Source organism: Ruditapes philippinarum, unplaced genomic scaffold, assembly GCF_026571515.1.
Source record: "Ruditapes philippinarum isolate M1 unplaced genomic scaffold, ASM2657151v2 ctg576_1_1_1_1, whole genome shotgun sequence".
Classification (NCBI taxonomy): domain Eukaryota; kingdom Metazoa; phylum Mollusca; class Bivalvia; order Venerida; family Veneridae; genus Ruditapes; species Ruditapes philippinarum.
Genome location: NW_026866451.1, coordinates 29,245 through 46,002, shown reverse-complemented (window position 1 = coordinate 46,002; position 16,758 = coordinate 29,245). Strand labels below are relative to the sequence as shown.

Sequence of the window (16,758 nt, the reverse complement as noted above, 5' to 3'; positions counted from 1 at the left end):
TGTGTCAGAAATTGATATGATGAAAAAGGGCAATTTTGACTCAACTTGTTTCACTTGTATAACTTTTATCATGTATCTAAGCTTTGAAAGCTGAGAATCTTAAAAAAAAATCACTTTTAAAATCTGTATTCGGCTCCATTGACCTATCTATTTTTCATAATGAAATATTATCATAATACTTCCAGTGATTTAAGTTCAGAATGTTTGGGTTGTGTTTGGTTTTACGTCACACCAACACAGGATAGGTCTTATGGCGAATTTCCAGCTATACTTGTGGAGTGCCCTTTTGTGTATTATTTCAGGCACATGCAGACAGTGACACCTGAGTAGAACCAGCAACATTCTTTAAGGTACTTGGATAGCTTCTAATTTGAAAGCATTCAAACACACTGGTACAGTGGAACCTACAGCAGTAGGAACCTACCTACAGCAAAACAAACTTAACAACTTTGGGCCCCAGACACTGCCACAGAATGTTTGGGAAGAGATTGAGCAAGTAACAATGGTTAGCCTCTGGACATTACAAAAGCTCTCTTTTATTGTAAAGAGCTCAGGTGAGCTAATAAAAAAAAACTTCATATAAAATCTGAATATATAAATGTTATGATTTATTTACCGTATTTATAATAACTAGATAAAATCCAAATAAATCTTGCTTATTTGAAATAAGGAAAAATGTTCTTGCTCTTAGCACAAATAACAAACATCACTAGATATAAAGTCAGTTTATACACTGTCATCTTGATCCTGTAGCTTTTGCCATGTATCCACGTTTCAACAATTCAATCAGAATATTTCCAATGTTTTTGCAATCATCTGTGAAAGGAAATGGAAAACATTTGTTACTTCAAAACAAATTTGATAACTTGATTTGCTATCAATATAAAGGTTTCTTTTATTAATATACACAATTTATGACAAAAAGCAATCAGTGATCACATGTGTCTGTTGAGTTTCACTCAAATTGCATAAGTAGTATAAGAGTATTTCTGACATAATTTTAAAACATTAAAATGGGCCATAACTCTGACAAAAATCATTGAACTGGAAAATGCTGACAATATGCAAAACCTTATTTGGTATTGATCATTTCTGGAAAGTGTGGATGAAATTGCATGAGTAGTCTGAACAAGTTTTGTGTGAGACAGAAGGACAAGACTATGGAAAGTTATCTACATCCTGGCTGCATTGCAGCATGTATCAGCTATTGTACACAACACAAAAATAACTAGTTGTTCAAAATGACATTTTCATTCAAGGGCCATAACTCAGCCAAAAATCATTCAACCTAAAAAACTGTATAATATGCCCAAGTACATATACTTGACCTACACATACAGATCAATTCTTTAAAGTTTCATTCAAATTGCATTAGTGTAAGAGAAGTAGCCCAACTTTAAAAATAAATATCATTAGGGCTACAAGCCTACAACACTGACAAAATCATTGTACTGGAAAATGCAGGCCATATGCACAAGACTTTGTACTGATCATTCATGTAAAGTTGGCTGAAACTGCATCAGTAGTTTTTGAGAATGATGGAGAAATGATTTCTATACATCACCACAACTCTGTAGGAGACAACACAAAAATGTGTATTAAACCATGTTCCCTATCCACGGGGGAGGAAGTGTTACACGAAGGATGGAGTTCTTATGATAACTTGTTTGGAGTTCTTATGATAACTGTCACGGAGTTCCTGGAAAACGTTACGGATTTCTGTGGAAAACTTTTCTATATACTTGGAGAACTCGCGTAAATAATGGTTATTTTTAACTTTAAATGGGGAGTTTGAGGTGCTAAATTAAACTTTGATAATTAAGCTTGCCCTACATATTGAATTATGTTTCAGAAAAAATCTTTTAGTCCATATTTCGTCGCCGTTTAAAAAAAATCTGGTAGTTTTGAGAAAAATTTCCAAATTATTTGCTAATTCGTACATATTGACCTTTTCATTTGTGATCTTCTTCGTTGCTATACATAATCACCTAATTATAGTGGAGAGTTGCAAACATAAAGCCCGGGCTAATAAATGTATACCCGATTTTTCAAATGTTACGGAGTTCTTGTGATAACTCAAAATATGTCCTGGAGTTCTTATGATAACTTTTGTTACTGCCAGTGTGTTTCTTGTGCTTAATTACGACACGTTTAAGCGTATTTTATTAGTCAATAAGTGTATAAATCATTATGAAGCATAGTACGCTTATCATTTGCACAAAAATTTGGTTATATAACGTTGGTTTTGATCGTGTTTTAGTTCCTAATTAAATTTGTGCGAAATCATATTGACATTATAAAACCCAACGAATGCACTAAATGTTTCTGTGTATACTTTTCGTCAACAAAAGTTTTATGTCATAAGTTTCCGCAAATGCAACATTGAGGCCATGTGGCAAAATTAAAACACGATCATTCAATATATCTGGAGAAGACATGAAACTGCTTTGGTGTACAGTCTATATAGGATAAACAGGTGCTAAGCTATCTTCAGGAACGACCGCCTCCGTGGTCGAGGGGTAAGAGTCGATGACTTCTAATCCACTTACCTCTCTGGCGTGGGTTCGATCCCTGGGAGATGCTTTGGTAGTTTAGCACGGAGGAAGGTAGTCTAGTACTGGTGTAACTCTCCAGGAAAGATGGTTAGGAAACTACCCGCCATATGACTGAAATACTGTTGGGGAAAAGGCGTAAAATGAAACAAACAAACAAAAATCTTCAGGAAAACCTGAATCAGCGGTCACCTGTATTCAGCAGTAACATGGCTTAAACCGCCAAGGAAAAATTGTTTAAAACTTACCATTTTTCTCAGTTACATGTTTTAAGCAACCGCCTTTCTAAAGCAGACAATAAGTAGTTGGGCTCAAAAGCGGCTAAGTAAATTGTATCATAATATACCCTGTATCGTATGTAACCGGGATACCCTTCACACCCATGCACCCGAAATGTATGATCTTTTTATGCATAAAAAATCAACCGATTACTACCGATCTCTTCGACAGGTTTGCACGTGCCCTACGGGTTCGAGCGAAAGAAGTTCGACAATATATTTTTGTAAATCAGTTACAGCAAAAGTTGTTGCAAAATTTCCACAACTAGGACTCCAACTTTGATAAGAAAATGTATGCAGTAATTTTCCGAAATATGGAGATTGCTGTACGTCACGTGATGCTACATTTGATTTAAAAGAGAAAGGAACAAGGTCGATAAACGGCATGAACCTTACGGTGACTCACATATCTTATTGAAGACTTACTTTCTATCGTCATATCACTTTATACGTTTCTATGACAAAAACTGATACCTTTTAGAAATTGTTCTAAATGTTCTCTAAAACTGCCAGGAATAATGTATACTAGTATATGACGAAATCATGCTTGAGTATTAAATTCAAAGCGTCTTTTTATCCTGTAAGTAAATGCTCTACATCAAGTATGTTTACAGTCATTCCAATAAAATAAAAAACACACACACACACACACACACACACACACACATACAAAGACCAAAACAAACACAAAAAACACAAGAAACGGAGGTAAGAAAAATATCTATTGAACTGAAAAACACGATCAAAACCAACGTTATATAACCAAATTTTTGTGCAAATGATAAGCGTACTATGCTTCATAATGATTTACACACTTATTGACTAATCAAATACGCTTAAACGTGCCGTGATTAAGCACAAAAACATTACTGGCAGTAACAAAAGTTATCATAAGAACTCCAGGACATATTTTGAGTTATCGCAAGAACTCCGTAACATTTGAAAAATCGGGTATAAATTTATTAGCCTTGGCTTTATGTTTGCAACTCTCCATAATAATTAGGTGATTATGTATAGCAACGATGAAGATCACAAATGAAAAGGTCAATATGTACGAATTAGCAAGTAATTTGGTAATTTTTCTCAAAACTACCAGATTTTTTTAAAAAAGGCGACGAAATATGGACTAAAATATTTTTTCTGAAACAAAATACAATATGTAGGGCAAGTTTAATTATCAAAGTTAAATTTAGCACCTCAAACTCCCCATTTAAAGTTAAAAATAACCATTATTTACGCGAGTTCTCCAAGTATATAGAAAAGTTTTCCACAGAAATCCGTAACGTTTTCCTGGAACTCCGTGACAGTTATCATAAGAACTCCAAACAAGTTATCATAAGAACTCCATCCTTCGTGTAACACTTCCTCCCCCGTGCTATCACTGTGTTTATTGGAACAAATCGTATTGTTTATAATGGTATATGAGACTACATTGAGCAAAAATTCACCCTTCTTTATTTAAAGCACATAAAAAGGCAAACCTAAAATCTTTTTTTTTGTTCATTAGAAGAGAATTATTACAGATGAGATTAAGTGCTTCCTTACCTATGCCACTGTGGTGTCTGCCCTGGTGATGAATTTCTAATCCCTCTAACATAGGCATCATTCCCTTGGGATATGTTGAAGTCATCTCTGCATAGGCCTTATAAAAGTAAATAATATACTAGTAAAAATGCATTCTTTAGAATGGCACAATACTGTGAAAACACACAAGGTCACAGAACCAATTGATTTTAATCAAGCTACACTGTAGTACAATAACCTTTATGTTCCATGAGGGATCAGCAATTTTTAACCCAGAGTTTAACTTTTGCAGTGTATCATAAGATCATAAAGCAACGCTACATGCAAATATTTATTTTTGCTACATGCAAATTATTTGCACTCATTTTCATTTGCGCTGATTTTGGAATTAAAATTTTTTTTTGTGGATTTTTCTAATTTTTTTTTTTATTTTCATGAAACTCTACCCTTATAGCAGGCCATTTTTTATACAAAGGACAAGATTTATATTTATTGCATGCTATTCAGTGGTTTATAGAAATATATCAGTGATATAAAACAGGTAATTTCACTGTTTGAAACAGTAAAATTACCACTTTGATAATTTCACTGTTTTGAATTTAAGCCCCTTACGTTGTTTCAGTGAAATACCAGCGTTCACAGTACTGGGTACCAACTTAATGACGTGACGTCGTAAATGACATCACGTTGTATTATCATTTGGCGCGCTTTTCATTCAGTATTAGGTTAAATGTCTTTTTAAAACGTTTCTTTGCATGTAATAAAAAGAAAATTTGTTTAGTTTAGTGTGAGATCGAAATATATTTCACCTTGTGAACACCAAAAGTTCATATTTCACTCGTGGCTGCGCCACTCGTGAAATATACCTTTTGGTGCTCACTCAGTGAAATATATTCCGATCTTACACTGAACTAAACAAATATCCTCTATATAAATTTTTCACTAACCAATGTTTCATTTCAAGGCCAATAGTTTGAAATTAGACAAATTGTACACATGTACTTTAACAATAACAATATTTATACTAGTACATGTATATGAAATTGGGAAATGTGATGCTTAAAGCAGTACGTCACCAGATTCATGCTAATTTACACATTGCAGATGGCACTTTCAACCAATGTCAATTACTAGAAAGAGGTCAAAGTATGCAGAAACAGCCCTTTCTGTGTTAGTAAAGCAGTAGAAATATGGTGATAAAATACTGCAAAATCAAAATTATAATATGGTGATAAAATACTGCAAAATCAGTCATTAAATTACATTGAAATATTTACTCTTTTTACTATTTTCTTAAACTCTTAGAAATTTTTTCTCCAGTTTGATTTTCTTGAAATACTTTGGCTCATCTAGAGGCATGCAACTTTAAGTATACATGAGGCCTTTCCCAGTAATTACAATGTCCTATAGTTTCTTTCTTAAATTGACAACACTGTATAATGTATGTTGCACTAGCTGTATGGGAAAGTATACATGTATAAATATATTATTTTCGTTGGGTTTTATGTCACACCAACACTGACACAGTAAAGGTCATATGGCAACTTTTACAGCTTTAATGGTGGAGGGAGAACTCAAGTGCCCTGTGCATTTTTTCAGGCATGAATGGGCACCTGAGAAGAACCACCAACATTCAATAAGCTAGCTGGATAGCTTCCTCACATGAAATAATCCAAAGTCCCTGATGGCATTCCAGCAGTGAGGTACCAGTGACTTGAAGTCAACGGCTTGAACCACTTGACTATGGACGCTCCTACTCCTAGTTTACCAGCGGTAACCTAATGTACTTAAAAAAATATTTAAAAAAAAAATATTTATATTCCTAAACATGTTTTCTCAAATAATTTTCAGAAAACATACTTTGATCTTACCTTTTTAACATTCAACCATCTGTTGAAATAACTTGGTGTTTCAAACTTGAAATATTCAGCTTGTGACGGGAGCCTATGAAAATAGACAAATGTTCATACAAATCCCCAAAGTTCCTGTAAAATCAAATATTTTTGCAAGGTCCAAATTTTGTGAAAAAAATTTTTTTAAGGCTAATTGGTGAGATAAATTATTTGGAAATTTCCACTTTCAGTACTGTTGAATTGATATGATTCAGATAATATATGATACACAAACCTAGCAAACATTAAGTTTTGCAAAAATCTTCAATTGCAAAATTTAATCCTTTCTGAGAATTTCTGATTTTACAGTAAACACTACAAGACACTACAAGGTACATTGTACCTAACACATTTCTAGATAAAATCATCAAAAACGTTATCTCACTAAGTCTTGTAAATCATATTGATCTGGGAGCTTAAGCTACATTTATATCATTCATGTGAAAAACCTGCATACACCCTAAATGTAGGCCCAGATAAAAGACAAATGCAGACAAAAAATGTTTATGAATTTTCTTCTTGGCATCAGTCTAAGTTGATCCCGAAGCACTTAGTTCAGACATCAAAACTATAGCGCTGACATTTTATTTCAGGATATATTCCATTTAAATTAATCATTACTTCTGAACCTAAGAAGGGTCTTTCACTTAGAAAGACCTTACTCGGAGGTGAAATATCTCTCATTTATGCCAATTTAAAGAAGTAATTGCAGAATAATCACCATTTATATAGAGGATATTGAATGAGTGTAGGTTTAATACTGAATTTATTGAACGAGTTGAATAAAATCATATTATGCGAGCCTCTGGCGAGCATAATATTGTTTTATTCAACGAGTTCAATAAATTTAGTATTGAATATACACGAATATAATATTCTATTTATCACATATATAAAATAAGAACGGTAAACTGTTAACAAAAGTCATTTTTCTTTGACGAGCCTATAGTGTAATGCTAATATTAGCGCGCTTTAACGCTATGTTTATAGTGTAAATGACGTGACGTCAAAGTGTTATTACACTAGTGTAATATTGTCAAGTGTAATATCGTTTTTATTAAATGGCTTTATTACACTCCTGCGCCGCGGTTTATGTGATAAATAATAAATATTCCTAAACTTGGACAATGCCATTCAATGACTTAGATTAAATATGAAATTTTTGTAAATTTAAATTATAAAAAGTCTCCTTTTCTTGCAAATAGATGTAATCAAAATGTAAATTAACACAAAACATTTTTGTTCAATAAAGAAAACTTATTATCCAATACATAAACAATGTAAAATACAATTTTGGTTAAATACTTTAATCTTTATGCAATGTACATTCATTTAGTAATACAACTTTTCATCTACATCAATACAGTCGACTCTGGTTATAACGAACTCAATGGGACATTAAAATATCGTTCGTTATATCCGAAGTTCGCTAAAAGCGAAGTAGCAGCAACTTGCTGACATGTTTGGATGGGGAAATTTGCCGTGAAAAAGCCATACTCTTCACTGGTTACCGATATAACCGGTATTTACTTCAGCGGTTATTAAATGTGGGGCATTTAACTGAGCAATATATCATGTACATGGTACAAGTATCTATTCATGTATTAATTGTCTATAAAGTTCTTACCATTTGTTTTCTTTGTTTATTATCGTTTGGTTAATATTGCAAACAAAAAAACCCGATTATTTGGCAATTATCGGGTATTTACAGCAATCAGCTGAGGGTGTGAAATACAAATTTTCCGTAACAAGTAGGAAATTATATTGTGAGAACATTTTATCAAAATCTTTATTCCCTGAAGCCATAACTAACTTGTGCAATCATTCGATTGTTTAATTATCAGATAGCGTTATTCATGTACTGATCCTAATCGAGCGCATCCCGATATTTCAAGTATAACAGTTTGTTATAACCGAGGAAATTTAAATGATTTCCGTCATTTGGGGCTTGAAAAGTGGTTCGTTATAGCCGAAAATTTGTTATAAGCAAGTACGTATTAAGCGATGTGATTTAATATAAAACTAGAGGATGCTTTTGTAAAAAAGCGCATGTCTCCCCCACTGCTGAGAATAACTGTGAATGGAAACAGGAATGGAAATGGAGAAATTGACCAACGGTCATTGAGACCTTGACCTTTGACCTACTGACCCCAAAAACAATAGGGATCATCTGCTCTATAAGACCAATCATCCTATGAAGTTTGAGGGCTGTAGGTCAAAAGGAACTCTAGTTATCATCCGGAAACGAGAAATTGACCAACGGTCACTGTGACCTTGACCTTTGAACTACTGACCCCAAAAACAATAGGGATCATCTGCTCAATAAGACCAATCATCCTATGAAGTTTGAGGTCTGCAGGTCTAAAGGAACTCTAGTTATCATCCGGAAACGAGAAATTGTCCAATGGTCAGTGTGACCTTGACCTTTGACCTACTGACCCCAAAAACAATAGGGATCATCAGCTCTATAAGACCAATCATCCTATGAAGTTTGAGGGCTGTAGGTCAAAAGGAACTCTAGTTATCATCCGGAAACGAGAAATTGACCAACGGTCACTGTGACCTTGACCTTTGACCTACTGACCCCAAAAACAATAGGGATCATCTGCTCTATAAGACCAATCATCCTATGAAGTTTGAGGGCTGTAGGTCAAAAGGAACTCTAGTTATCATCCGGAAACGAGAAATTGACCAACGGTCACTGTGACCTTGACCTTTGAACTACTGACCCCAAAAACAATAGGGATCATCTGCTCAATAAGACCAATCATCCTATGAAGTTTGAGGTCTGTAGGTCTAAAGGAACTCTAGTTATCATCCGGAAACGAGAAATTGACCAACGGTCAGTCTGACCTTGACCTACTGATCCCAAAAACAATAGGGATCATCAGCTCTATAAGACCAATCATCCTATGAAGTTTGAGGGCTGTAGGTCAAAAGGAACTCTAGTTATCATCCGGAAACGAGAAATTGACCAACGGTCACTGTGACCTTGACCTTTGAACTACTGACCCCAAAAACAATAGGGATCATCTGCTCAATAAGACCATTCATCCTATGAAGTTTGAGAGCTGTAGGTCAAAAGGAACTCTAGTTATCGTCCGGAAACGAAGAATGGACGGACGGACTGACTGACGGACGGACGGACGGACAGGGCAAAAACAATATGTCTCCCCCCGAGGTGGGGGAGACATAATAAAGAAGGAATCGGCCGGGGATGTCAGATTTAGTTCGCTATTAACGATAATTCGTTATAAGCGAGTTCGTTATAAGTGGAGTCGACTGTATTTACATCAGGTGTCATGCTGTATTAAATAGAAGATTGATTAAGTACCGGTAACTCACATTTTAAGAAGATCCCAGTCACCACAGATCACAAACAATGACTTAACATTCTCATCCAGCAAATTATTGTCAGCCATCCATTTATCAAAACTCTGTAATTTATAACAAATAATTAACATTTTACATGTGACAACCAACAAAGTTTGAATGTATATAAATAACGATGACAGCCACTACCTTGCAGGATACAAATCAGATTAGCCCTTCACACAAGTACAAATGTATAGAGTCATAACGGTCTGACCAACTTCAAATTTTCATCTTGTTATCCCCAGAAATGATAATGGACAGTTCCAAAATAGGAGGCTGAACAATGCCATTTAAGAAATTCAGGGGGTCAAAATGACAGTCATATCATTCTTGTTACTTAAGATAGGGACAATACAACAAATAATAATTATGACTTTTGCAATTAATAAATTACTTTCTTCACTTCACAATATCTAACTTTTAAATACATTAAAAATTTTTTATGAAATTTAGCATGAACCTGGTGGCATGCTGCTATAAAGTTTGATCAGGAACAAAAGGCTTCATAAATAATGTATATAGAAATTTAATTATATTTGTAACTATATATTTTTGTTATAAGGTGCTAACAATATAACTTATTGTTATTTATTTGTCAACAGCTTTCATTTGAAATCTGACCTATTGCATTACCTTTAACACATCCTCTATATATGGTTGGTCATCTACCATTGCTTGGATTATTCCAGTTAACTGAAAGTACAAAAATATTAAATGATTCATCGATGATTTGTATCCTTAATTCTTCCTGTTAGAACAACTCTATATTAGCTTTGTTGGAAAGCAGTGCTGTTTATCAAACCTGATGGGAAGCTGAATGGTCCATATCAAACTTGGTTGGAAGCAGTGGTTCATAAACAAGAGCTGTCAGTAGGACAGCAACGCTCGACTATTCTTAGTGCTTGATAGTAAAAAAAATGCTTGATACAGTTACCTCCTCCTGTTTACAGGTTGGGGTCATGATGGTGAACAAGTGTGCAAAGTTTCAAAGCCATATGTCAATGGACTTTAAAAATATTTAAACTATTACAAAAACTTTAACGTAAATTCTAAGTCGAAAAAGGGGCATAATTCTGTCAAAATGCTTGATAGAGTTACCTTCTCCTGTCTACAGGTTGGGGTCATGATGGTGAACAAGTGTGCAAAGTTTCAAAGCCATATGTCAATGGACTTTGAAAATATTTGAACTATTACAAAAACTTTAACGTAAATTCTAAGTCGAAAAAGGGGCATAATTCTGTCAAAATGCTTGATAGAGTTACCTCCTCCTGTTTACAGGTTGGGGTCATGATGGTGAACAAGTGTGCAAAGTTTCAAAGCCATATGTCAATGGACTTTGAAAATATTTGAACTATTACAAAAACTTTAACGTAAATTCTAAGTCGAAAAAGGGGCATAATTCTGTCAAAATGCTTGATAGAGTTACCTCCTCCTGTCTACAGGTTGGGGTCATGATGGTGAACAAGTGTGCAAAGTTTCAAAGCCATATGTCTATGGACTTTGAAAATATTTGAACTATTACAAAAACTTTAACGTAAATTCTAAGTCGAAAAAGGGGCATAATTCTGTCAAAATGCTTGATAGAGTTACCTCCTCCTGTCTACAGGTTGGGGTCATGATGGTGAACAAGTGTGCAAAGTTTCAAAGCCATATGTCAATAGACTTTGAAAATATTTGAACTATTACAAAAACTTTAACGTAAATTCTAAGTCGAAAAAGGGGCATAATTCTGTCCAAATGCTTGATAGAGTTACCTCCTCCTGTCTACAGGTTGGGGTCATGATGGTGAACAAGTGTGCAAAGTTTCAAAGCCATATGTCTATGGACTTTGAAAATATTTGAACTATTACAAAAACTTTAACGTAAATTCTAAGTCGAAAAAGGGGCATAATTCTGTCAAAATGCTTGATAGAGTTACCTTCTCCTGTCTACAGGTTGGGGTTATGATGGTGAACAAGTGTGCAAAGTTTCAAAGCCATATGTCAATAGACTTTGAAAATATTTGAACTATTACAAAAACTTTAACATAAGTGGTTACGCCGACGCGGACGCGGACGCTCGGGTGACTGCAATAGCTCTACTTATTCTTATCGAATAGTCGAGCTAAAAATTGGGTGGAAAGCAGTGCTGCATATCCAACTTTGTGGGAAGCAGTGGTCCATATGAAACTAAGTGGGAAGCAGTAGATCATATCGTTCTTGATTGATTAAATAGCAGTCCATTATCAAACTTGGATGGAAGCAGTGGTACATATCAATCTTAATGGGAAGCAGTGGTTCATATCGATTGAAATGGGAAGCAGTGATCCATATCAAACTTGGAGGGAAGCAGTGGTACATATCAAACTTGGATGGAAGCAGTGGTACATATCAATCTTAATGGGAAGCAGTGGTTCATATCAATTGAAATGGGAAGCAGTGATCCATATCAAACTTGGAGGGAAGCAGTGATCCATATCAAACTTGGAGGGAAGCAGTGGTACATATCAAACTTGGAGGGAAGCAGTGGTACATATCAAACTTGGAGGGAAGCAGTGGTACATATCATACTTGGTGGAAGCAGTGGTCCGTATAAAACTTGGAAGCAATGGTTCATATTAATTTTAGTGGGCATTAGCACTTGGTCGATATCAAACTTGATGGAAGCAGTGGTCCATATCAAACTTGGTGGAAGCAGTGGTCCATACCAATCTTAGTGGGGAGCAGCTGTCCAAAGGGTATACTCAACTAAATATTATACAGAAATAATTGCATTTATGGCAAAGCTACGGCTGACTAAAAAGAAGCAGCTTGGGTTTACATTTTTATATGATAATTATTATATATTGAATATAATTATAATATTTGTCTCTGATTTTATTTATTCAATATCTGGTATTAGGAAATTACAGGAACTCCACTGAAAGTTTCATGACATGTGTTACAATATTTGTTAAATATTTATCTATGCAGATTTTTCCATTTTAAGTGCTTCACTTGATTTGTGTAAGAATGTTATGTTTTTAGGCTTCCTGACCTCAGTGAATGTCCTTTTATAAAAAGGACAAGAAAAGAAACATTGAAACATTTTTATCAATCTTGTGATCAAAAATGATTTAAATGATTGAATAAACATTTAACACTGTCATGTACAATCATTTTAAATGTCTTACTTTTGTACAGAAAGGTGTTAGGTCTTTATGAACCCTGGGTTGAACATATTGATGAAATACTGATTCTGTTTCCAATGTCTTTGAGTTAATCTTTAAAACTGGAAACTCTATTATTTCCTGAAATTCAAGACAAAAAGCTGCACAATTTAATCAAACAAGCAATAAGTCTATACAATACAACATATATTATATTTGTAAAATTCTTACCCTTATATTAATTAAACATTCAATTTCAATTTATTAAATAAACCACTGCAGATGTCTGAACTGCATTTTAATATATCATATTAATACTCTATTAATGCTTGTTATAATAAGTCAAAGACACTATACATGTATTTTATATCTCTGATAGTGTTTACAATTCTGTTGGCAGTTATAATCAAAACCAATTTTATAATATACTTACTTGAGGGTAAATCAGCTCATTTTCTTTACATGTTGCTTCGAAGTCAAGCACAAGGAAATAATCAAAATATTGATCCTTTAATTTTGATGTTGCCATGGCCAATCTGTCCTGTTCTATTTGGAAAAGTTTATTTGATCTAGCTGATGGTCCCCTTTTCCTTTTCTTTACAGTCAAATGCTTGCAACTAGTGCTAAAGTTTTGTGAACTTTTTATCCTAGTTTGTTGAGTTTTTAATGTCCTTGTCGTTTTTACATGGAGTAACCAATTATGTTCAAGTGTCTTTATAAATGAAACGAAACTAGATTGCCTGGAAAGTCCATAAAAATTCATCCTGTATAAAAGTTTGACATGCTGCTTCCGTTTAGTCACGTGACTTACAAACCGACCTTGACCTACGGATGAGAATGAATCATCGCAGCTGCTTATTAGAAATAATGTAAATATCTTCTATATCTATCTCTTTATTAACAAACCAATGGATATTCAAGTTGACTGATGAATTATTTACGTTAATGGAAGGTACTTACGATATTTAACTTAAGAATGATCCTGTTTCACGTTAATTGTTGGATAAATTTACAACAAAAATGGCCGACAGAACTGTCAAATATTTTTTATTGGTTATTGTATAAACTGGTACACGACTCCAGAGCATTACCCGTCAACATTTGCCACTTTGGCTTGTCAGCGATAATGCGTTATGATGCGACTTACTAAAGAATATTAAAGCTTATATATTTGCATAAAATATTTTATTCATAATCTGTTTACTTACAAATAATCAGCAAATTTAGTTTAGCCTTAGGTTTTTCCTGTGAAAAAAGTACTGAAATTGGCAATCTCCTGGACCGTCACCCCTATGTATATTTCAGAAGTAATATATTACACTAAAGAAAACGGAATACCTTAGATATAATAATCCTGGTTTAGACCCCGGGGTCTATTCTAGGATATATAGCCAAAATAAGATTCTCTTCCAGGTTCCTAGTCAAGCATTATTAACTTATAGCCTCTCTTACACAGGCAATCATCACATTTGTCTTGCCAATAATTGTCAAAATATTCATAGGACATAAAATTATCTCCCTTGTCTATCAAGACCAGTATCCTTTACTATATATAAAATACATGCAAGGTATATTACTCACTTATATATCCCGGTGTAGGCCCTAACCTAAATTCGGTGATACAAGAACAAAGTCAATGGCAATTTCAATAAACTACAATAATCTATAATTATACTTGATATAATTTTGCTACAACTATTTAAAAGTTACTTTAAGTTGATTTCTAACAATGTAATCATTCAGCGTTTGCCAAATATAAACAAATACGGCTTATGTAAAATTTTACTACCATCTAAAAACGTCACCTTAATTCAGCGATTGTGATTGGTTGCAGTAAATTTTTAATTTTGGCGGGATTGTGACGTAGTATGTTGACCTATATCGGCAGTAAAAATAGTAAGATAACAGACGGCGACTGTCAAATTATTTTAAGCAACAATATCAATTTAATAGAGGAAAGTATAGATAAACTTGAAATTGCATCAGGTAAAGCACACAATTTTCTCCATGTCATATACAATTTTTAATGTTTACCAGCCATATCTCCATCATAAGCGCAGAAAATCACTTGAGTTGTAAGACTCAACATGATTGATCTTCACCTCTAAAATCTTGTGTGAATGACGAAAAACAAAACACATCGCGGAATTTAGGAGAACGCCGAATTTGGGTCACGGTAGGATATATAAGATATATTACTCACACTGAGTAAAATTTTGCTCTCGCATTAAAAAAAAAAATTAAGACATAATTTCATATCTTCTGTATACGTGCAAACAGCACAATAGATATATCTTTCAGTACCTGTCAAAAACATTAAACTATCTGTCTTTATTTACATACAAGAAATGAATTATAATTATAGTTATCAGTTTGAATTTATAAGAAAGATATGTAACCAACTGGGGTATTTGATTTTTACGCAGATTTTTAAGTAAAGGTTAAAATTTATTAGTACTTATTTACAAACTTAAATTAGTCGCACAGATTAAATTGGTCTCGCGCGACCAATTTATCTTAGTAAATATGTACTAATAAATTTAAACTGGCTTAGTATTTTAAATCATTTTTATAAACAGTCAATTTACATGACTGATAAACTGTTTGCCGATTTACCAAAGTAATATGGTTTACTATTCATTTGGGAAAATACGCAATCGCTAATTGGACAAAAATAATTTCAACTCTTTAAGGTCCTTTTTAGTCCATAAATTGAGTACATTTGTTATAATTTAAACATTGTAAAGTCAAGGTTGTACATACATGTAAACCAATGGGTTCAACTTTTTGAATATTTCTACCAGAAATTTCTGCCTACTACAGACGCCCAAGCAGACAATAAAGGAGCTTGGCCATTGACATTCCTAACCAGATTTTTGAATATACATGTACCAGTGATCACATACCAGTGATTCAACATTTTCTTGAAATTATAGGTTAAACAGATATCTACAAATCATGAAATTGATATAAATGCATTGTTTAAAATATCAATTATTCAATTAAAAATATAAATTTTTTCAAATTTTAAAGTTTTAAGGGGTCTCTTTTCAAAATTGTGATTCTAAATATGTATTAAATTTTGTCTTTAAGTTATAAAAATCTTTTTTCTGAAGTGTTTAGTGAATCTTTTTTAAGTGGATTTATATCTATGTACTTTGGATAGCTTACGGAACGTCGTGGTTCTAACTCAGGTTGCCCGTTCGTGCCTGAAAATAATGCAGGAAGGGACCTGAGGGTCTTCCCCCCCCAGTTAAAAGCCCCCCTTTGGAAACGTCGCGATTATAACCTATACTGTGGTGATGTGACGTAAAAACCCAAAACAAAACAAAAGTTAACATTGTATCCAAAAAAAATGCAAGTTAATTTGCCACAACTCCACAATTTGGGATCAATAGTTTAAGCATAATCAGCTAGTTAAAGGTTGAATAAAAAAAGGTGATCTTGATGATTTAAAAGAACACCTTGATTTAACATGGCATTAAGTGATAAAAAATCATTACATCAATGCCCTTGAGTTAAGGTAGATAGTAATTTATTTAATGTTTATAAAATTAAATGAAATAACATATGATTTTTTTCTTTCAGGTAGATTAATATTTTGAGAAAAACGTGTGTGTCCACAAAATTTGCAAAAATGGACAGCCTTTTAGTTGACCTGGATAAAGTTCTTGATGACTTTGAGGCTGAAGGTTTTTATTCCTTTATATTTTTATGTCTTGTAATATATCTCATTTATGTCTTGTTTCATTTCTAATTAATGCAAAATGTAAACACAGTAGGATGGGACATAAAAATTTTTTTTAAAAAGAGGAAGAATTTAATTAAAATTTTCATAACCATTTTGAATTATATAATGTTAATTTTCATACATGTTGAAGTAAAAAAATTTCAGATTGAATTTCATGTTCCAATTTTTAGTTCCGAAGACTGGGCCATTTTTTTGGGATTTTTTCTCTTTTTAAGGAAATTTCCAAAAAATTCTAAACTTGCACACACTTCACCCTTTT

At 33.5% G+C, this 16,758-nt stretch overlaps 1 protein-coding gene across 1 annotated transcript; it reads right to left on the bottom strand.

Moving 5' to 3' along the window:
* Positions 1-580: 580 nt before the first annotated feature.
* Positions 581-13,554, bottom strand: LOC132732533 (ERI1 exoribonuclease 3-like). Its single transcript, XM_060719002.1, has 7 exons — positions 13,182-13,554; positions 12,773-12,889; positions 10,255-10,314; positions 9,592-9,683; positions 6,226-6,298; positions 4,376-4,472; positions 581-816 (listed from the first exon to the last, which is right to left on the bottom strand). Exons 1-7 carry the CDS (start codon positions 13,509-13,511, stop codon positions 737-739), a joined length of 849 nt encoding a protein of 282 aa, XP_060574985.1. The 5' UTR covers positions 13,512-13,554; the 3' UTR covers positions 581-736.
* Between the last annotated feature and the right edge of the window lie 3,204 nt (positions 13,555-16,758).